The sequence below is a fragment of the Triticum aestivum genome, chromosome 5B (assembly GCF_018294505.1).
Source record: "Triticum aestivum cultivar Chinese Spring chromosome 5B, IWGSC CS RefSeq v2.1, whole genome shotgun sequence".
Taxonomy (NCBI): domain Eukaryota; kingdom Viridiplantae; phylum Streptophyta; class Magnoliopsida; order Poales; family Poaceae; genus Triticum; species Triticum aestivum.
Window position 1 is genome coordinate 306,670,137 of NC_057807.1, and position 24,048 is coordinate 306,694,184.

Below are 24,048 nucleotides of genomic sequence, written 5' to 3' on the forward strand. Positions count from 1 at the left end.
CGCATCCAGCCAAAGAGCGCTAGTGCTACTAGCAGTAACGAGCTTCACCTAACCGCGCTGCTGCTACACTTGTGTAGCAGTAGCGCGGGTGCGCACGCGCTACTGCTATGAGTTAGCTGTAGCGCCTTATTAGTAGCGCGGATACCCGCGCTACTGACACATCTAAAACCTGCGCTGGTACTAGCCTTTTCCCTAGTAGTGTAGGCGGCACTAGCGTGTGGGTATCTAGTAGTACCGGATACCATAATACAGTAAGTACTTTCAGATCACTGCCGCCCCAGTACCGCACCCTTCCTGAAGGGAAAAGCCCTAGAGCGGTAGTAGGGCCGACATTTGGAGCGGTAGTGCCGCTCCGATAGAAGTGAGCGACACTACCACTTTAGTGTGTGGTACTATCGACTAGGTATGCCATGAAAAGTACAACTCCCACAGGGGAGCGGTGCTATCGTTGTGCATAGCGGTACTACTGGGTGCACAATTTTCGCTCTAAGTTGGACAAGGGTTCGCTCCTCCAAACATTGGGAAAGTGATGTGGGTGCAATATAAATTTTGTGTACGTGCTTTGATTCCACCCATACCTTCCAATGCAGACCCCCCACCCCTCTTAATACTACGGATTTCCTACGACCAAAGAAATAAAAGCGTCAGAAACACCATCTTCGATTTTTCCTTCCAGAGGGGAACTTAACTAACTTGTGCCATTAGAATATTCCTGTGTAGCTCAAGCACACGGTTCATCTTAAAATTGTGTTGTCATCAACACCAAAACACTTAGGGAGGAAATGACATTTCACCCTTTGGAGCGAGGTTGACTCATGTAACACGGCTAGGCACAGCGGCAGACCATGGCGATCACGCCGGTCGCACACTACAGGCTTGGAGGTGCTAGATATAACATTCTGCTATACGATGATATGGCGTGATGAAGGGGGGCAAAGCTGAATACTTAGGAGCTAGAATAGCAGTGACGGTTTTACAATGAAACCGCCTCGAGTACTTCCGAACTATAGGGCAAAACTATTGCATATGGTTTCAAAGTTTCATCCGCTTCCGGCACAAAAATAACTGACTCCACTAATTTATTACATGCGGCTTTGTATCGTCCTGCCATAACTGCTTCTGGGGCTCGCCAGTAATGGCCGTCTTTCAACTAGCGTTACTCAGACTACATGCACCATTGCCGCTGCATACTTATTCCAAAAACTCTTTTTGGATTTGGGAAGCTCTTTCTATTTGTGGAGGACGATGATGATCCTTGTCATGTTTTCTCTTTCATTGGTTGTCCTTGTCATCGAACTTGCTCCTGTTTGACCTCTTATTGGAGAGAATCCCTTCTGTTAAAAATGCTCAAGTTCGTGGCTCTCCCTGTAGGTTGTCCTTTAGTGGCTATTGCCTCTCACATTCTCTTGTAAACCTCCTTGAGTGGTCCCTGCACAGTGTGACAATTTTGCAAACGACCGATGTATAAATGAGTGATGGGAAAGACAAAAGGGAAAGGGGATTGGGATTCTCCCACGTCTCTCCCTCCCCATCCCTGTCTCTACCTCTGGAGTTCCAACAAAAATCACCTATGGTGTAGCATTGTCTCATCCGCATGGTCTAACTCTAAGCGCCCGAGATGTGGGCATTCTATGACACGGGAGTGCCCAGTGTAGAATTCGATTTTGCGACCATTTCATTACTTTTCTTTATCTCTACTCCTAATGTCTCAGTTGGTAGGTCGCGTTCCGGGTTTTATTTTCGTCCCACCTCACCTGGTCTTTTTTGGTACTTCTTTGGTACTTCCTCCCACCTCCCACCTGTTTTATTTCGCTGGGTTTTTTTCGTCCTTCCCCCATCCCACCGGTTTAGTTTCGCGTCACCCTCTCACACAACGAAAAAATCTTAACGGATCATAACTTTCCATGCTGATGCAAGTTATTTTTAGTAATGTCTTTATGTGAAAGAATCAATCACGATCAATCTCTAAATATCAAATCTAAATTAATTAACCTTACCTTAAATTGCTCAATCACATTAATTAGGAAACAAAATAACCGATTTTAAGAAAATATCTACTCTTAATGGAGGGTATTACATACCAAACATAGGTACGTCATTAGCTCGCTTCCTTCCCTTCTCTTCCCTTCGTCCCTCAGTCACATGCTCGTGGCGCTGAAGTGGCATCGACAGGCGATGGCGGCGAGGACAACACGTGGCAGCCCCTGAAGCACGAACACGACTGCACCTCGGGTCTGTCGTCTCCCAAGATATGGGTGAGTTCTTGTGATGCCCACCCTAAACCCTCACGTCCTACAAATTCCTCAACCTCTACCATCTCGATTTCGTCCATGCTCTGATCCAAATGACGATGCAGCTCCGGCCGATTGACAATGGAGGTTTGCCATCCTTCCTCTCAGCACCCACTCCTGGAGGAACGACACGCCATGCCGATCGAACCCGGTCGAGATCACTCACCAAGATTGCTATTCGGAAGAAGAGTGGGACGGGATCTGCACTTTTGTTAATATAACATATACTTGTGCAGGTGCAGGTTTTGTTTTAAAAATCCAATTTGTTTATCCTTTTGTCGCTGAAATTGTTTACTAATTATGTCATTGGTTTTATTTCTTCTAGATGTTGTATATTCTTGGATTGAAGGGACTGTCTGACAAGGTGAAAGAGCTAATCTCTACTCCAAATGATCATGGGCTAATCTCTATAGTTTATTTTTGTCAGGGTTTTTTCGTCCCACCTCCACCCCCTAGCTAGCCCCACCCCTCGATCTTCTCCAAGTTTCCGGTTTTCTTTTTTCATGCAGGAAATTAGGACACAATCTATCTTTCCTTTAATGCACATCTCCCCAGTAAAAAAATCAGGACACTATCCCCTCCTTCCTACTAACACTAACACACATTTCTTCTGAAAATCCGGGACGTAATCCTCTCCTTCCCACTAATCTCTCTTATATGGCTTTCTCATAATTATGTCGGTCCTGCTCAGTTTGATATAATTCAATTTGGATGAAGGACGCCAGAGATTAACTTTCGCTGGCAGAGAAAGAGACTAGGGATTGATTGGTTTTAAACATTGGATTCGGTATTAGCTTAACATCTGCAGGAACAAGACGACCATAGGAAAGGCTGGCTTGCTCGACCTGCATGCTTCATGTATATTCATTCTCTCTCCAATTCTAATACAGTCCAATTGATCATTGTATATGTATCTAATCATGGTTCCTATATCGTTTTGTATGGCTACGTGATGGGGTCCCATCCACATGGGGGAATATCGCAGATTGGATCGGAAGCAGGCCGCACAGATGAACCACCCCACCTCGTTGTCTGCCTGCACGATCTTCATTAATATCCAGCACCGCCTCTCGAGTGGACGACCTGCATGTCGCCAACAACACCACTTACCTCTGCGCTCCGACCAAAGATCATTGTCCAGGTGAGGGTACCTCGCTGCAAGCCCGTAACAGTTGCCGTCACTGTTGATTATTCGTACTCAGATTAAGTTTCAGGCTCAGTCGTCTCTGTCGTCACTCGTCAGCGCACAGACGATGGGTTGGTGCCATACTGTTGTTGGGGAACATAGTAATTTCAAAAATTTCCTACGCACACGCAAGATCATGGTGATGGTATAGCAACGAGAGGGGAGAGTGTTGTCCACGTACCCTCGTAGACCGTAAGCGGAAGCGTTATGACAACGCGGTTGATGTAGTCGTACGTCTTCACGATTTGACCGATCCAAGCACCGAACGTACGGCACCTCCGTGTTCAGCACATGTTCAGCTCGATGACGTTCCCCGGGCTCCAATCCAGCAAAGCGTCGGGGATGAGTTCCGTCAGCACGACGGCGTGGTGATGATGATGATGTTCTACCGACGCAGGGCTTCGCCTAAACTCCGCGACGATATGACCGAGGTGGAATATGGTGGAGGGGGGACACCGCACACGGCAAAGGAACGATCCGTAGATCAACTTGCGTGTCATGGGGTGCCCCCCTGCCCCCGTATATAAAGGAGCAAGGGGGAGGAGGCCAGCCCTAGGAGGGGGCGCGCCAAGTGTGGAGTCCTACTAGGACTTCCTAGTCCTGGTAGGATTCCACCTCCCTTGTTGGAGTAGGAGAAGGGGAAAGAGGGGGAGAGGAAGAAGGAAAGGGGGGCTGCGCCCCTTGTCCAATTCGGACCAGAGGGGGGGCGCAGGCCTCCTTCCTTTTGGCATCTCTCCTCTATTCTCGTATGGCCCAATAAGGCCCATATACTCCCCGGCGAATTCCCGTAACTCTCCGGTACTCCGAAAAATACCCGAATCACTCGGAACCTTTCCGAACTCCGAATATAGTCGTCCAATATATCGATCTTTACGTCTCGACCATTTCGAGACTCCTCATCATGTCCCCGATCTCATCCGGGACTCCGAACTCCTTCGGTACATCAAAACTCATAAACTAATAATATAACTGTCATCGAAACCTTAAGCGTGCGGACCCTACGGGTTCGAGAACTATGTAGACATGACCTAGAACTGTTTCCGGTCAATAACCAATAGTGGAACCTGGATGTTCAAATTGGCTCCTACATATTCTACGAAGATCTTTATCGGTCAAACCGCATAACAACATACGTTGTTCCCTTTGTCATCGGTATGTTACTTGCCCAAGATTCGATCGTCGGTATCCAATACCTAGTTCAATCTCGTTACTGGCAAGTCTCTTTACTCGTTCCGTAATACATCATCCCACAACTAACTCATTAGTTGCAATGCTTGCAAGGCTTAAGTGATGTGTATTACCGAGAGGGCCCAGAGATACCGCTCCGACAATCGGAGTGACAAAACCTAATCTCGAAATACGCCAACCCAACAAGTACCTTCAGAGACACCTGTAGAGCACCTTTATAATCACCCAGTTACGTTGTGACGTTTGGTAGCACACAAAGTGTTCCTCTGGTAAACGGGAGTTGCATAATCTCATAGTTACAGGAACATGTATAAGTCATGAAGAAAGCAATAGCAACATACTAAACGATCAAGTGCTAGGCTAACAGAATGGGTCAAGTCAATCACATCATTCTTCTAATAACGTGATCCCATTAATCAAATGACAACACATGTCTATGGTTAGGAAACATAACCATCTTTGATTAATGAGCTAGTCAAGTAGAGGCATACTAATGACACTATGTTTGTCTATGTATTCACACATGTATTATGTTTCCAGTTAATACAATTCTAGCATGAATAATAAACATTTATCATGAAATAAGGAAATAAATAATAACTTTATTATTGCCTCTAGGGCATATTTCCTTCAACTATCATGTGGCATCTCCGTCGTTCTGGGCCGGAAAGATAATAGATTTTCAGAAAACAAATAATACATTTGAACCTAACTTTCTTAAATTATGCAAATCAATCGATTCCTTTTATTGGTTCAATTTGTCTTAGGAAACAAATAACAGATTTTTAGGAAACAAATAATACATTTTAATCTAACTTTCCTAACTTATGCAAATCAATCGATTCCTTTTATTGGTTCAATTTGTCTTAGAAACAAATAACAGATTTTCAGGAAACAAATAATACATTTTAATCTAACTTCCTTAAATTATGCAAATCAATCGATTTCTTTTATTGGTTCAATTTGTCTTAGGAAACAAATAACAGATTTTCAGGAAACAAATAATACATTTTAATCTAACTTTCCTAACTTATCTAAATCAATCGATTCCTTTTATTGGTTCAATTTGTCTTAGGAAACAAATAACAGATTTTCAGAAAACAAATAATACATTTTAATCTAACTTCCTTAAATTATGCAAATCAATTGATTCCTTTTATTGGTTCAATTTGTCTTAGGAAACAAATAACAGATTTTTAGGAAACAAATAATACATTTTAATCTAACTTTCCTAACTTATTAGTGAAATTTGTTTTAGGAAACAAATAACAGACACGTCACAACTTTCCTCCCAATAAATAGTTTCTTAACATTTGCAAACTTTCCTAATCAGACACATCACAAACGGGCAGGTACTGATATCACATTATCCAACAATAAAACCCCATTTGCATAGAAATCAGTTCAAAAATCCTAACTTTCCTAAATTTTTACCTTTCCTTGATAACAACAAACATTTTCTATGTTTTCCATCGATATTAGCATTTTTTTGAACTGAGATCTCCGGGTTATGATTTTTTTTGTGATTCTTTCCAATTGTGACCTCTCCTTCCACTCCGGCTCCTTGTCGGATAAACACCTCCACCACAGCCAGGTGACACCGCCCCAGACCTCCTGCCTCTCCACAACTTCTCTGCCACCTCCTTCTCGTACTCCATTAACAATCCCTCCGCCACATTTGTCCACGGCGGTGTCGAGGGCATGGTGCAGCAGCGTACCAGCGGTAGAGCAGCGCATAGCAGCAGGAAGCAACACGTAGTAGGCAAGGCTGAGGGGGCGGCCGACAGAAGATGGCCATGACTGGAGGCGGCGCGAGGCAGGGGGCAGCAGACGGGGCGAGCGCCGCCAGCGAGAGTGTGGCGCGCGGCCAAGGTGTGTGTCGTGCGGGGCACAGTGGTGCGGTGGCTGCGGCGAGCGCGACGGCAGCGGCGGGCGCGACCGACGCGGTGTAGCACGGGCGTGGGCATGGAGAGGGAGTGGCCCCGCGGGCGCGGAAGAAGAGCGGTAGGCTCGGGCATGGGCGTGCATAGGAGCGGGCATGTGCCACGGGGTCAATCCGAGGAGCTCGGTGGCTACCCCTGCAATGGCCATGGCGGACGGCGGTTCTCGGCCACGGCGAAATACCTAACGAGAGCAAACGAGAGGGGAGACAAGGGAAAGGCAAGAGGAGATCATGGCGGTGTCAACGGCGCCCTAGGCGAAGGCATGGGAGCTCGGGGCAGCGCGGATCGAACGGCAATGTCGCGGTAGCCCAAGGTTGAGGAAGACGGCAGCGACATCGATGCGGGGGTGCTGGACTTGATCTCGTTGGCGCAGACGAAGTAGCGAAGGCATTCGGAGCTCCTCGACAAGCTCCTAGCCCGCAGGGAGGGCAGTGGCCATGTGGATGGGGTCGGTCATGGTGGCCGTGGCGTCTGACTTCCTCCAGATCGACGGGATCGAGCGAGCGAGGAGGAGAAGTGGATTTGGGAGGGGGCGTCAAGGAGGAGTGAGGCCATGGGGTAGGGAAGGCAGGGCGTCACCCTTATCCATTCCCCTTCGATGCCAGCGAGGTGGTCGGGCGGGAGCCCGTCTCTGTAGCGACGCGGCTCAGGGAACAAGAGAAGACGACCGCGTGGGGACTGGACCGCCGAGCCGGTTCGGTGGCAAGGCCCGGGGGGCAGGGCGAATCCTCTTTTACATCGACCTTTTGGTTTTTCAATGTATTCTAATCTGTTTCTCCTTTTTAACACAGTTTTCTATTTATTCTTATCAACTAAATGATCTCTACTCCTAATGTCTCAGTTGGTAGTCTCCGTTTCGGGTTTATTTTCGTCCCACCTCCCGAGTGAGGGAGAGGGGGAGAGAGAGTGAGGAAGAGGGAGGAAGAGGGTGTGTGTGTGAGAATTTGATGGTAAAAAAGGTCGTCGATGTCACTTAATATGTATGAGAATATTCAATGTAATATTAACATAATTGATATTGAACTTTTAAAGTTAATGTGGCCCCGTTGCAATGCACGGGCGTTCTTCTAGTCTTTATACTTGCTTAAAAAGAATGTAAGGTTTAATGTTTCAGTTTTTTCCCGACATTCCTTCGTCCAACCTTCCTCGTATGATAATCAATCACCTTAATTTATTGGCCTTCTCAACCAATTCTACTCTAATTTACTTACCAAACCTCGCACGGGCAGGATTTTATAAACATTTATTTGATACAATCACATTAATATGCGCAGATAAATCACAAGATAACATACTAAAATATTTACAAGAAAATGATAAATTGTGAATGCTCGGATTTTAAGCATGGCAAACCGAATGTTTTTCATGGCAACTTTAGTTCACACGAGATTGACAAACATGACAATTTTTTTGACAAAAAAGAACGAACTGGACAAAGTTGCCATGTCTTAATGACTAAAGTTGTCACCTCAAGTCAACTAAAATTGCCATGAAAAAATATTTGTAATGAAATGCTTAAAATTCGAACCGTTCAGAATTTATCGGGTCCTATTTATATCACATTGCAACGCATGGTCATTGTACTAATAGTTTTTATAAAAAAAAGAAATCCAGGATTGCAAACTCTTGTTATTAACGTGAATCAACATTTTGGGTAGATAAGAGTCGGGATTAACTTTTCATAACAATCTCCTCGCAGTTGTTCAACATTTTTGTTACTCCTAGACGTGCGGTTTATTTAGATGGCCTTCTTCCGCATCCGCAGACTGAAAAGGCGCCAGATCCACCGCAACCTCCCCGTTTTCCCTCCAAAAAGCATAGATGCGCGGCAAAAAGAGGGCATTGTCGCCGCCGGCCGTCGCCGTCGATGCCACGGCAAGGCTCCAGGACCGGCACCTCGCCGAGATCCTCCTGCGGTTCCCCTCCCCCGCTAGCCTCGCGCGCGCCGCCGTCGTCTGCCGGCGTTGGCGCCGAATCTCCGTCTCCGCGGCTTTCCTTCGCCAGTTCCGCCGCCTCCACCCGCCCCAACTCGTCGGCTTCTTTATCTGCAACGGTGGTTTCCATGTGGAGAGGGTCGACGGCCGCCTCGTCGGCCACATACTCGACCCCACCTTCCTCCCGGTGCTCCCGCCGCTTCAGGGCGTCGGAAGGGCCACCCAGCGCTGCATCGACTTCTCCCTCCGTCGCGTCCCCGACGTGGACCACTAGACCCTCGCTGACGCCCGCGACGGCCTTCTCCTCCTCAGCTCCACCTTCAACGATCGCATGAGCATCCCGCGCAACTTCGTCGTCTGTGATCCCTTGTCCCGCCGCTCTGTCGTCGTGGAGGACGCACCGACGTATCAGCTCGACGGCGAAAGCGCCTACGTCGGCGCCGCTCTGATCGTCGTGGACGGCGGAGCCGGCTCGAGTACCCTCTCCTTCGAGGTGATCCTCGTGACCTACTTCATGTTTGGGCCGCGCCTCTGCGTCTTCTCCTCGCGCACGGGGCAATGGAGCGTTCTTCCCGAAGCCAGGTGCGGCAAGTCACTGATGCCGATGCTGAGCGGGGTGGGCGACCCCGCGCACGCCAATGGCTGCGTGTACTGGGTGATGGACGACGAGAGCGAGGCGTACCTCCTGGTGCTCGACACGCGCACAAAGGAGTTCTCCACCAGCATCAAGCTGCTCGCCAGCATGCGGGAGCAGTACGACGGGAACATGAGAGTCATGAGGAGCGAGGACGGGGGCTCCGGATCGTGGGCATGGCTTGGAGGGCGCTCGCGCTCCATATCTGGCATCTTGACAGGAGCAGGAGCAGGAAAGGCCGATGGGTGAGGGAGGAGGTCCATGAATTGGCCACGTTCCAGGGTGTAATTGAGCTTTTTGTGGACGGCAATGGCGGCAGTACTAGGATCATGGATGCCTGCGAGGGGTTGTTTTCCTCAAGCAGTTTGGCTCTGACTGGGTGTATGCTGTGAATCTGGAGGACAGGAGGGTGCTGAAGCTGCCGCACAAGAGGTTCTCCTCTGGACCTGCACTTCCTTATCGGATGGCGTTGTTCCCCCCCTTGCCGAATCAGGTCCAAGGTTAATTTCACATCAAATACTTGTTTTGCTTGTAGTCAACTATACATTCAACAACAAAAAAGGTAATGATGATCTTGGGAGGGTTGACAATTGCGAACATTTCGATGGCAACTTTAGTTGTCGTGAGTATGGCAATTTTAGTTTGCAAGCACGGTAATTTTCTGGCAAAAAACAAAACTGCAACGAAGTTGCCATGCTCGCCTACTAGAATTGCCATGCATGCACCACAAATTGCGATCGAAATGATTCACAAATGCCATCCCTTCCATCGAGCGTTCGATGGCTATTGCAGTCCAAAAAAAACTATGCACTACATTCGTAACTATTTTATGGAGTACTATTTCGCCTAGTTATATTAAAAATTAATTGCAATGCTTAAACAGTTGTTGTTTCTTCATAGTACTAGTATTCATATTATGTGTTCATTCTTCGGGATTATTTTCTAAGAAAATGTCAAGGACTCAGAGTTGTGCATTGAGAATTGTAAAGGTCCTTCTAATTTATTTATTTATTTATTTTGTAAAAACCAGAAAATAACTGTATTTAGCGGCTCTACAATCTTGTTTGTTGTAAAAAAGATTGCCTTACATGAGTCACTTGACAATCTGATTTGTAAGCTATGCTGGTTCTCCGGACATCAATATTGACTCCCAGAATTTTTGTCTATGGAACAATTTGTTCTACCAGTAACTAACAAAGGAGACTTATGGCTCTGCCTAGTATATCTGACGAATTTGACCAGTGCATAAACAAAGTGAAAATGGTGGACTAGTAGAAAAAAAATACACTGCCAAACTTTCTTTCTTTCAATATCCTTGCTATCTATTCTTTTAAATTAGCATTGTTTTGCGCATAATTCTACAAATGGTGCATCTATATGTATTTTGTGATCCCAAATTATTTGACTATTATAATGTCTTATTCATGTTTTAATACACACCACTTCTTGCTCATAGTTGCATTTCCATAAATTGAAGCACAGCAAATGGATAGCTTAATATCCTTTTCAATCTTGGCTCCAAGCTTTTTTTACAGCGTCGTCTTTGCTCAATCTCAGTTAATAAATCTCAACCAGCTGTGATATTATTTCACTTAAGAGAAATTTTGTTGTGATGCCAAACCTACTCGTCCTTAGGATCATGTAACTTGTAACCAAGCTTGCACCTAGCTGTGCTATTTTGAAAAAGGCTTTCGCCCCGCTTTATATATAAAGCACCGATCAACAATCACCAAGTACAAACGCACGCCACCACAACACACGCGCACACCCAGAGCAGAATACATAGACGCTGAGCGCAGCAACACCATCCTTAGCACTACCGCCGCGAAGAGATGAAGCTACATATGACAAACCATGGGCTCCAAGGCCGCGCCTTCAGGAAGGGAACGACACCGGAGCGCCGCCACCGCTCGATCCGAGGATCAGAGTTTCCCCTGGAGCCGCATGACGGGCAATGAGAGCCGCGACGGCGCCTTCAAAAAGGGAACGAGCTTCGCCGCTGCCGGTCCGTCCGAAGAAAGAACAGGTTTTCACCCCGGCCAACGCTCACCGCTACCCAACACCACACCCCGGCTACCACGCCGCCACACGGGCATGGCGAGCGGGCAGCACCAAGCCACGGGCTCTGCCAAGAGCACCGCGCTACCACCACCAGGGCCGTCGCCCCGGCATCCAAGACCTTGACACCGCCTCACCCGAGACCCGCCGCTACCCCAACAAAGAGACGAGCGGAAAGGACCCACCTTTCACACCCCTGGGCGACCCCGGCGTCGAGACCCAATAGGCCCGCCAGAACTGGCATCCATCGGCCCGTCCTGCAGCCCCGAGCGCGAGACGAGCTCGGTCCTGCAGCATCGTGAGGGGGACGAGGTCAGTCCTGCTGCACTGTGCGCGAGACGAGCTCGGTCCTGCTGCACCGTGCGCGAGACGAGCTCGGTCCTGCCGCACCGGGCGCGAGATAAGTGATGGACCGCGGCTGGGAGAGGGCCAGCCTTTCGATGGACGTAGTGCCCGGACAACGAGGAGATGGGGCGAAGGTCGAAACGGTCCGAACGCGGATGAGGCGACGTCGGAGAAGCCGACCACCGCCGCAGTCAGAGCCGCCAAGCCACCATGAAGTCGCCACGACACCGGGAAGCCACCACCAACGCCAGACCTCCCTGCGCCGCCGCCCACGGCCAGAGGAACGACCACGTCCGACTGCTGCCCACCCGCGTCGCCCGGCGAGCTCCAAGCGTCGGAGCCGCCGGACACGCACCACCGATGCCACACGCCGGAGCGCCAGCCACCACCACAGAACATGCGCGTCCACGCCCTGGCCAACACCACCGGAAGCCCCACCACCCCACGGGAGCAGCACAACCACCAGCAGCACCACCTTAGCAGGGCCGCCGGCTGTCCCCGCCGCCACCAACCACCATCACCAACCAGATCTGGGCAGAGCACCCAGATCCGCCACCAGAACAACCCGCCTCCCCGGAGCCCCCCAAGCCATTGCTGGAGGGGGGAGGGAGGAGAGGGGGGCACTCCTGTGGGCCACCACGACGCTGGGGAGAGGGAGGGAGTCGGAGCAGAGGAGGACCACCGCCCGACGCCGACGGGCAGGAGGGGGCGCCCCGCGATGCCGGCCACCTGCGCGCGGGAGGAGACGCCCCGCCGCCGCAGCGGCGAGGGAGGAGAGGTCAAGGCGAGGAGCTCGGGCGGAGGCGCTAGGGTAGCCGCCCGGAGTCGCCCGCGAGAGCGACTCGGGGGCGGGCGGGCGTTTTTTTCAGCTGTGCTATTTTAAGCTTAGCATCACCTGTTCTATCCTCAGTTAGGATGCATGTTTGGCTTTTTATGGACAATTTCCTTAGCCACATGCACATGATTCCAATTTAATGCACTGCTTGTTTGATTTTTCAGGCCAAGATGGATAAGCTTCTACTGGATCATGGATGAAATTGACGCTGCGTCATACTTATGCTTACTATCATCACGCAGAAACAGAAAAGAAACAACAACTTGTATTCAGGGCCAAAAAAGCATCAAACTAGTATGATACTTTATTCTTGTTTAAAATAGATGAACTTACTACCAAGCTGTAGGAGGCATACGGTGCAAGATTTGTCGCCAGAACTTTTGTTCAGGTGGTAATCTTGTGGATCGACTACCATTTTACATGTTTCATAATGTATGAACCCCATACTTTTTATCTGTTGTTTCCGAATGTCAAAATCACGTGGTAGAATTGTTCATCATGTTATCTGAACTCCACGGGGTAGCACATGAATGAGCCATTTGCATCCATCATGCCCACAAGGCCTGCTCCTGATTATAACTTCCCTAGGACATCTGGTATCCCCTATATTTAGAAAGTATTTGGAGTTCGGAAATATTTCATGTTCGAGCTCACACTGCATCAGTGATGCACGTCAAAAGGTTAAAGCCATCTAGTACCCTATCCTCATCTAGTGTCTCTAGTATTCCTTTCAAACTTTTATATTCACGGTATGGGGGCTGAGCACAATTTGTTGTTGACGGTAAATTTTGTGGACGTTCCAAAGATAAATCTGTTGTCTTCCAAACATTTCACAGTTTTCAGCATCATATTTATTGATGTTTTAAGAAAAGCATTTCCACTATGCAAATCGACGAAGAAACCACGTAGCCGCCTCCTCCTCCTAACCCTAGCCGCCTCTCCTCCTCACTCCCTCCCCTCCTCCCTCCCTCGCCGCCGCCTGAGGCAGCCGTCGGGCAAGCCCGGGGCGCCAAGGATGGTGGCGGCGGGGCCTCGGTTGCCCTGCTCCTGTGTGGGGAACCCCAGATCTGGAGCGGCGACTCCATTGGCAAGGCACGGCCGGCTAACAGTCGTGCGGGTGGTGGATCCTGTGTCCCGGCTGCGCGGGCAGCGGGATCCGGTGGTCGTTGGCGGACGGCGGCTGCTTCTGCGGTGGTCGGTGTGCGCGATCTGGTGCGTCCCTTCCTCCCCTGTTCGGCGTGCGGGCCAGCCTGGTCGGGCCGTGCTTCCTCTTGGTCGCCGGTTCTGTACAGGAGGTGCTGCTGGTGGCGGAGATCTAGCTCGGGCGAAATCCCTGACTGACCATGACCGGCCGCGCCGACGGTGACGCCCGAGGGCGTCGTTTCCCTCCTTGGAGGCGTCGGTATGGGCTGATCTCCTCACTTCACCTTTCCCTAGGTTTCCCGGCCGAAAGCCCTAACTCTGTTGGGTCGCGGTGGCACTCATGGCGTCGTTCCCTTCTAGAAGGCGCCGCTTTGGGAACCTTCGGGTTAGGTGGCGCTTGTGGGTGGTGGGCGACAGCGGTGGTGCGACCCTTTCCTAGCATGGATTTATGTCCGTTGCTTGGAGATGGAGTCGCGTAGGTGGAGGTCGTCGGCTGGCATCGTGGTGGCGTCAATGGCGCCAACGGTGGTGGGCGGTGGGCGACAGCGGTGGTGCAACCCTTTCCTAGCATGGATTTATGTCCGTTGCTTGGAGATGGAGTCGCGTGGGTGGAGGTCGTCGGCTGGCGTCGTGGTGGCGTCAATGGCGGAGGACCTGCCAAGGCTCGCGTAGGTGGAGGTCGTCGTTTGGCGTCGTGGTGGCATCGATGGCGGAGGACCTGCCAAGATTGTCACCTCCATCTGCTCTGTTGATGGACCAGTGTAAGATGGCGGCGACGACACATGTGAGTGCGTCAGACCGGTTTGAGCCCCGGACCCGGCAGATGGCTCGGTCGGGGCTTCCGGCTTTAGATGTTAGGCTTAGGTGAGAGGTATGGGTATGTGGCCCAACTTGCACCCCTTCATTATTTGGATAGGAGTGGCGGTAGATGCTGTCAAGATGGCAGATTTAGGCATATTGTTGTTATACTTTGTAAGGTCCTTAAGAATAATCAATAAAATGGCCGTATGCATCTCCCAGATGCAGAGGCCGGGGGTCATCCTCCTTTTCAAAAAAACTATGCAAATCGACAGGGGAGGTGGATAATGATGAATTCTTCTTTTTCAACAACTGTCGTTTCACATCTCGTGTCTTGTCCTCGTGGGCACCAATATAATGGTTCTGCCGAGATCAGACATCACTACATAGTATATCACTATATCTTGTTAATATAGCTCACATTGGTATTGTGAGCCTAGCTCATTTGGTTGAGAAGTGATTGTACAATCTCAATGCTCAGTTTCATGTCCTTATGGATGTGAAATTGGGATCTTACCTTTTTAAAAAAAAAAATCCCTGATGAAGCAATGAAATTTTTCGGTGGCTCAAAGGGGCATGTTCTCCCTATCAATGCAACCAGATAATGTTGATGCCTATCAATGCTAGGTGTTAGATGGAAGCGTTCCTACTCCCTCGTAAGGGAGCCGCGGGTATATATTGATTGAGGCAGAAAGCCTCTGCCGTGGCGTACAAGATTGCCTATCGCTAGGATACGGTTGTCGTTACAGAGATAGATAGATGAACGAGAGGGAGAGAGAGTTTGTTGAGATTACAACACAAAGTTATCTCTAAGTCTAACACCCTCCCTTAATCTCAACTATCCTACATTAAGATTCTTCTTGAATTCTTCAAACAGCTTGACTGGCAAGGCTTTAGTGAACCCATCTGCTACTTGATCTTTGGAAGGAATGAATCGTATGTCCAACTACTTCTCTGCAACTCTTTCTCGTACAAAATGAAAATCAATTTCTATGTGCTTGGTTCTACCATGAAAGACTGGATTCGCAGAGAGATATGTGGCTCCCAAATTGTCACACCACAAACAAGACACACGATGCTGCTTGATTACCAACTCATTGAGCAATGATTCTAACCAAATGATTTCAGCAGTAGCATTGGCCAGTGACTTGTATTCAGCTTCAGTACTTGACCTGGACACTGTAGCTTGTTTTCTAGCACTCCAAGAAATAAGATTAGAGCCAAAGAAAACTGCAAAACCTCTAGTTGACTTTCTGTCATCACTGCATCCTGCCCAGTCAGCATCAGAGAAAGCACTAACCAGGGAAGAATTAGAGCGCCTGAATTGAAGACCTAGACTCACAGTGTGCTTTATGTACCGTACAATTCTTTTAACAGTTGTCCAGTGTACAGTAGTAGGTGCATGAAGATACTGACAAACCTTGTTAACAGCAAAGGATATATCTGGTCTTGTCAGTGTTAAATATTGTAAGGCTTCTACTGCACTCCTGTATCTTGTGCTCTCTTCTTCCTTAAGTGGTTCTCCTTCAAAAGCTGAAAGTTTTTCTGAAGAGGACAATGGTGTGGGTGAGGGCTTACAGTCCTTCATCCTCATACGAGTTAGAAGTTCAGTAGCATATTTTTCCTGATTTAATACTATGCCATCTTGAATCTTCTTAACCTTAATACCTAGAAAGAAGTGTAGATCACCAAGATCCTTCAAAGCAAACTCTGAACTTAGATCATGCAAAAGAGCATTAGTAACACTTTGAGAAGAGCTTGCAACTATGATATCATCAACATATATTAACACAAATATAGTTGTATTTGCTTTGTTATAAATGAAGAGTGATGTGTCAGCCTTGGATGCAGCAAAACCAAGATATCTTAACTGAGAACTCAACCTTGAATACCATGCCCTTGGTGCTTGTTTCAAGCCATAAAGTGCTTTGTCAAGCTTGCACACATAGTGAGGCGTTTTCTTACTTTCATACCCAGGTGGTTGTCTCATGTAAACCTCCTCTTCCAGAACACCATGCAAAAACGCGTTCTGAACATCTAGCTGTCTCAAGCTCCATCCCCTGGACACAACAATAGCTAGCACAAGCCTAATAGTTGCAGCTTTAACAACAGGACTAAAGGTGTCTTCATAGTCTAAACCATAACGTTGTTTAAATCCTTTTGCAACTAAACGTGCCTTATACCTGTCAATTGTGCCATCTGCCTTTTTTTGATTCTGTAGACCCACTTACAGTCAATGATATTTTTACCTCTTTTCTCAGGTACAAGATGCCAAGTCTTGTTTCTCATGAGAGCTGAATATTCTTCATCCATTGCACTTTTCCACCTTGGATCCCCTAATGCATCTTCCAATTTTGCTGGTTCTCCTGTGATACACAACATGCCATATCTTATAGTGCCATCAGTCCTAACCTTTGGTTTTTTATACCTTTCTGTAGCCGGGTCGTGACACGCGAAACTAAAGTTGGTTGATTTCGTCGTGCAACAATCTGCGACACAGGAGATGAGGCAGCAGAAACAGCCGTAGAGGATCCTGGAGACATCTCAGATTCACTTTCCGCAGCAAATCCCGGTTCAGACTGTGTAGTCTGCGGTGTGGGCGAATCATCAGAAGCAGCGGGCGCGGAAGATCTCGTGCTGCTGGCTGGCACATGTGCGTGGGTCAGGGATCCCGAAGCGAATCCTGATCCTCCTGTCGTTGTCTCGGGCCCGCGCGTGGGACGCGTTACAGGCGTGGGACGCGGTGCGGGATGCGGCGCGCCGTCCGGAAGCGGTGACGTGTTGCCCTCCAACTGGCCGCGCGGACTCCTGCCTGGTGCGCGATCCGGCGCGAATCTGCGCGTCCGATCCAAGGCGGCCTGGCGTACAGGATTTCTGGGCTGCGCAGGATCTGCCTCGTGCTCCACGTGTGCTTCGTCTCCTTCTGGCACATGAAATACCAGATCGTTTTCTTCAAAGTTTGGATCATTTTCTGCACCGATTTCTGCTGCATGATCCTGCACACAAGAGGAAACAGTCCTACTAGTAGGATCATCAGTTGGGTCAGTACAATTATCGCCCCCATGATCAATGCTTTGGAGATGTAGTGGTAGAAGGAGAATTTCTTTCTTGAGAGTTGCTCCGGCATTTGGATGAAGAGATTCAAAAGGATAGACAGATTCATCAAATACGACATCTCGAGAGATATAAACCCTACCGGTGGAAACATCAAGACATTTTACTCCCTTGTGAATTGGACTATATCCAAGGAACACACATTTTTTGGAACGGAATGCAAGCTTGCGTGTATTATATGGACGAAGGTTGGGCCAACAAGCACAACCAAATACACGAAGTGATTTGTAGTCAGGGGTAGTACCAAAAAGACGTGTGATGGGAGTCTCAAATTTGATGACTTTACTAGGAAGCAAATTAATGAGATATGTGGCAGTCAAGAATGCTTCATCCCAGAACTTTAGTGGCATGGATGCATTTGCTAGTAGAGCTAACCCTACTTCAACAACATGGCGATGTTTCCTTTCAGCCGAGCCATTCTGCTGATGTGCATGGGGGCACGATAGATGATGTGAGATGCCAAGTTCTTGAAAAAGGAGATTTAGTTTCTTGTATTCACCTCCCCAGTCGGTTTGCATTTGCAATGATTTTAGTGTTTAGTTTTCGCTCAACAAGATTTTGAAAATTCTTGAAAACTTGAAACACATCAGATCGTTTCTTAAGAAGATAGATCCATGTAAACTTGCTAGAGTCATCAATAAAGCTTACATAGTATGAATGTCTGCCAACAGAAGTAGGAGCTGGCCCCCAAACATCTGAAAACACAAGTTGCAAGGGTGCAGTGGAAATACTGAAGGAAATAGGATATGGCAACTGATGACTTTTAGCTTGTTGGCATGGATCACAAACAGACTCAATACTAAATTCATGAGAGTGGGAAGTTTATTCTTGCTAAGAACAAATTTAACAATAACTGACGAAGGATGACCTAGTCTACTATGCCACTTTGCTGAAGAAGGCTTGACGGTAACAAAAGCTTGTTTATTGGATGATGATGAAGAAGATATAAGTGGGTAGAGACCTCCCACGCACTTGCCCCTAAGAAGCACTCTCCTCGTGTCCAAGTCCTTTACCAAAAATAAATAAGGATAGAATTCAATGAGAACACGATTATCAAGAGTAAACCTATGAAATAAAAGAAGATTATTTGATGTTGTAGGGACATAGATAACTCTTTTTAGATGCAAATTTTTCATGGGGGTTTTGACAATTGAACTACCAACATGAGTGATTTCCATACCAGAACCGCTTGCAGTATGCACTTGGTCATGTCCACGATACTTGTCTCTGATCGTCATCTTGTCGAAATCTCCTGTGATATCATTTGTAGCACTGGTATCTGCATACCAGTTCGTGTCGATGCCGTAGGAGTCGGTGATGACGTTTGCCTCCTTCTCCTCGTACTCATCTTCCTCATAGCGATCCCAACACGCACGGGCGCCCCCGCGGTGATGCTTGAGGCAGATTTGGCACTCGGGATAGTCCCGGTGCAATGGTCCTTGCTGCTGCTGCTGTTGGGGACGACCACCTCGCCTGCTGCTGTTGCTTGGAGAAGAGGAGGGCGAGCGCCTCCCACGGCCGCAGCCTCTGTTGTCGCGTGCACGCCCACGGCCACGAGACTGGCCACGCCCCCTGTACGCCAAGTTCATGGAGGTGTTGAAGCCGGCGTCGGAGCCATCACCCAGCATCTCCATCCGCTGGTCGAAGGCGGCGATCTGAGCGAAGAGATCATCGACGGTGATGGAAGTCTTGACGGCGCCAATGGCTGCCACAACCGGAGCATAGTCCCTATCCAGTCCGGCAAGGACATAGTCCACCATCTCTGGGTCAGAGACGGGGCAGCCTGCTGCAGCAAGTTCATCCCCCATATTCTTCATCCGGGCGATGAATGAGGTGCTTGACATAGAGCCCTTCTTGGTGGTGGTGATGGCGATTCTCAGATTTGTGATCCGAGATTGAGACTGCGAGGCAAACATGGTGGTAATAGCAGTCCATAGATCAAGGGTGTTTTCTTTACTCACAACTTGGGCGAGGATCTCCTTTGACAGAGTTCAGGAGATGGCTGAGGACTTGCTGGTCCTTGGACAACCATGGCGCATATAAGGGGTTAGGCACCATGCGCGTTGTCTTGTCCGTCTGCTGCTGCTCCACCATCTTCGGGAGCGCTGCATCGGGTCCATCCAGGAGGCCGGTGACCTGCGCTCCTCGTAGGCCTGGCATCACTTGTGCCTTCCACAAGAGAAAGTTTCCCTTGGTGAGCTTCTCGGCGGGAGGGGCTCTGAGGTTGAGGGAGACCGGGGCCGAGGAGGAAGACATGGCGATCTGCTTGGGTGATCGATAGGATGGTTTTTCTGGCGATCGGTGGAGCTTCTGGCTAGATAGATGGAAAGATGATGACTCTGTATACCATGTCAGATGGAAGCGTTCCTACTCCCTCGTAAGGGAGCCGCGGGTATATATTGATGGAGGCAGAAAGCCACTGCCGTGGCGTACAAGATTTCCTATCGCTAGGATACGGCTGTCGTTTACAGAGATAGAAAGTTGAACGAGAGGGAGAGAGAGTTTGTTGAGATTACAACACAAAGTTATCTCTAAGTCTAACACTAGGAACTGACCGTACCCTCGGAATTCTGATCTAATCGTCACAATTGACATGTTCTAGATCGCAAAAATATTTTCATTTTAGAGAACAAAGATGAGAGGTGTAGCAAGTTTTGAACCCAAACATTAGCCGATAAAAACACAAACTGAGGCAATACTCATCTCAAGTATGACATGAAAGCAGCACGCTGTACAACACTTTATTAAAATTATTTTGCATAAAAACACTTTATTAATATTATTTTTTCAAATGTTGTTACATTCAAAGGGTGCAATCCCCGGAACCACCCCAATTTGCATGTACTCCACCATCTTGGTCTGATTTGTGAGCAACCGAGTAGCACTTCGGATTTTCTACGGCCACGTCAAACTCGCGAGACATTGGAGTCACGAGCTGATGATCTCTTGTCACAATTTTGATGTTCTTCACATAGGCTGCTTTACCATCTCCCTCTGAAGCAGGGTGTCCGCTACCCATGGGTGGTGGCTTATATTTAATTGTAGGACCTTCAACCAAACCACCCCAGTAGCCAACAGTACCCTTCGATTTTAGGTAACCGAAGAGTTCACCTGGCCAATATCCGACTACAGTGCTCTCCCTGCCGAATTTTACCCACCAGTTTGAATTTGTATCCTAACAAACGAAAAGTACCAACCCGAGAAGTTAAACAAAAAGAACATATGAAAGTACATACAGAAGCATATATACAAATAAAGCTCATTGATGTTGAAGAGTGGGTGACAAAAGTATTGGTACTGAAGATATTTATATGAATCGAGATTGACCGCCGTTAATATATATTAGAATTGTCTACGAGAATGTTGGGGCAAGAAAATCCTTACTATGAGACATTATAAAAAAGTTTGGATTTTAAAATTATTTCATACTTCCCTCAGTAAATTGAGCTTTATAAAACACAACATGCCATTAAAACCATGTAATTGCACAACCGAACTATAAAACATGTAACTTTCCTAGTCCCGATGGTAAATCTAAGTCAAGAATTATACCACGGAAAAATAAATGATTCTAGGAACTTTCCTTTTTGGTGAGAAGATAATAAGATAATTTGTAGTTGTAGTATTATTTTTTCGTCAATGTAGTGTGAACTATTAACACCTCTCTCTCTCTGTGTGTGTGTGTGTGTGTGTGTGTGTTTTTCTAACATTTTGCAAATAAAAAATACAAAAGAAGATTCATGGCAAGCCCAGTTATTCATAATACGTCAATCTCTCATCGATTCCATGTTCTCCCTGCCTTATCATAGTTTTATGAAAACATGTGCGTTAAGCCTTTTAGTTTTATGCAAAACCCACCATTACAACATTAGAGATTTCTTGATAATGTAGAGAGGTAACTACGTGCTGAAGGTGGACGAGCACGGGGAACACTGGTATCCACGAGCGATAGTTGGCATGCAAACTAGGAAATATATAATTTATTTAGGGGTGATTTGTGAAATTGATAATTATATTGGCACGTGTCACTGCCTAACCCTAGGTTTTCTTGATGGTCTTGACCATAAAATCAAGGTATTTCAATATTCCAATATTTTAATTATTAAATAACAGTCTAACTCACGCTATGAGAGAAAATCAACAAAAATATCAACAAAAGGGGATAAAAATAATATTCAAAAAGAAAGATAAAATAAAAAGACTGCTAAGCACTAATCTTTTGTTAGTTGTTACCAAATACACAATTGAAAAAACCATAGTAGGTTGTTTATACTGTGGGTAAAATTAATACCTGATAAACAAAAGTGTTCATATGAGCTTGTGGCCCATCGTACTTCGAGATTGGCGATAATTTCCCCCCTAAAGGTATATTTGGACTCGTATGTATAAATCCGGGGCATTTTAGATCAAAGCATTGTTTTTGTCCATTGTCCTATAGAGCGAAATCATGTAAGTTTCCATAACATTTATCAGAATTCTGACATACATAATTAAACTTACTGCTTACATAGAAAATATGAAATCTAGCAGCCTTGTCACCTCCGTTACTTTGCCAAACCTAAAACAAAATAGAAAATATCAATTGTGATGTGGAATTTATCTTGCCAAACTTAGAACAAAATAGAGACCATGAGTTGTCATGTGGAATGTATCTCAAACAAGCAGATAAGCTCGTATTTTACTAAAAGGCACACATGCGCAAACATATCAGTGTGTCACGTGATGGATTACCAACATCTACATACTATAAAATGTATACCATCCTTACTGTAAAACTTAAGAAGAAGGATATAGTTTGCATGCACGTATACAACAATTTGATGGGGGGGGGGGGGGGGGGAATGCACAAAAATAAGCAAATCTGATTATAGTCGTATAAACTGTCGATTCAACATACATGCATTTTTAAATGAACAAAAAACAGTTTTTCAGTTACACAAAATTTACTTACAAACAAGCCCACTCCAACAGCATTGGTATGCTCCCTATCAAAAGAATAACCACTTATTATAGTTGTAAGCCCTCCAGATTTATCTTGGGTACCATATACTTCTGGGTCATAGACATTTATTGATACGGTAGTTCCATAGATGTCTTGGCCTCTGCTAAGACCTGCCAACTGAACATTTCTATTATAAAGTTAGACCAAAATAATGGTAGCAAACTTGCAGTTGCAGACACATGCATGGGTGAGTGAGGTAAATTTATATTCCCTCCATCCTGAATTACTTGTCGCAAAAATGAATGTATCTAAACGTATTTTTAGTTATAGATACATCGATTTCTATCCATTTTTGCGACAAGTAATTCGGGACGGAGGAAGTATCATGTAAAAAAAATGACGAAAAGGGACTTCATATCGATCAGAGTTGAACGCAATATCCCCCCCCCCCCCCACCACCACACACACACACACACGAGAATGTCTTTGTTAAATAAGGATAGCAAAAACATTACCGAAGTGGTGTTATTCTTATTATTCCGAGTAATATTCCTTGTGTATATTTGTTGAGTTAGTTCCTTAATGTCAACTATAGGATAGTGTTGCTCACTTCTCCATATTGGAATTGTTCCCAAGGGACACGAAACCAAATGGGTACTAGACTCTAATGTTGTATCTGGTATCGAGTTGCCATCGAGTCCAATAGGATGTGAGCTTGGTTCCATCTGCATGCAAGTCAAAGTTGTTTGTTAGTTCCCCTAAAAAAATCGCTGTTAGTTTGATACATACAAACCAACATCCTTACATGAATGTAGAATAATTCACTACCATAAATCAATGTTGATTACATTATTTCTTGTTCATGTGTGCAAATCTATTGTTTATTACCGAAGCAAGACTGGATATTGGGTAAGAAAAGCATGGAATACAAGATTACTTAACTGTAAAAATGCATACCTACATACTACTCCCTCTGTTCAAAATAAGTGTCGTGGTTTTAGTTCAATGAACGCAGGGAGTAACTCATATACCTGTATTGAATGGTTTCTAAGAAGTGGGTGGTCGAATGCCGGCTGAGATTTGATATCTATGCAATCAAAAATGTCACCATCTTCTGTCTACAAAGGTGAAACGGTTCATGGTTATCTCAAAATGGTTTACTCAAACAACAAATATGAGAATAGCAATAAGAGTATAAAACCTGGATTGTCTTATATATTGCCCAATGGCGCTTTCCTCCATTAGGCCTACCTCCTTTTCTATTTTCCTTGGCTACTACGCCACAAACTGCAATAAAACATAGGAGAAACAAAGTCTTTCTTTGTTCCCCGAGAATTTTCATTTTTGAACAATTGGACTCTACTGTTTCTGTTTCCTCCAGAAAGAAACTCAAGCACCGTATGTGTGTATATATGCATGTGTGCCATTTATTTCTAGGATACACAAAAATCTAGAATGTTCCGTTGCTATCTAATGAAAACTATTGCACATTAATGACCTCATCAATAAAATCAATGCCGTGCATATTTTTATTAATATGTATGCATAAATGGCACAACATTATTATCTATCTATATATACATATATATTGTAATAATTGTGCTTATTTGGAAATAATTATCCATATATAAATTGTC

The 24,048-nt window shown here is 46.5% G+C and overlaps 1 protein-coding gene across 1 annotated transcript; it reads right to left on the minus strand.

Annotated features, from left to right (window-relative positions):
* Positions 1 to 20,215: 20,215 nt before the first annotated feature.
* On the minus strand, positions 20,216 to 23,774 carry LOC123116019 (uncharacterized). The gene is made up of 7 exons (XM_044537036.1): positions 23,613 to 23,774; positions 23,443 to 23,529; positions 22,927 to 23,136; positions 22,421 to 22,588; positions 21,977 to 22,027; positions 21,761 to 21,901; positions 20,216 to 20,644 (listed from the first exon to the last, which is right to left on the minus strand). The coding sequence occupies exons 1-7, from the start codon at positions 23,751 to 23,753 to the stop codon at positions 20,273 to 20,275; spliced, it is 1,170 nt and encodes a 389-aa protein (XP_044392971.1). The 5' UTR covers positions 23,754 to 23,774; the 3' UTR covers positions 20,216 to 20,272.
* Between the last annotated feature and the right edge of the window lie 274 nt (positions 23,775 to 24,048).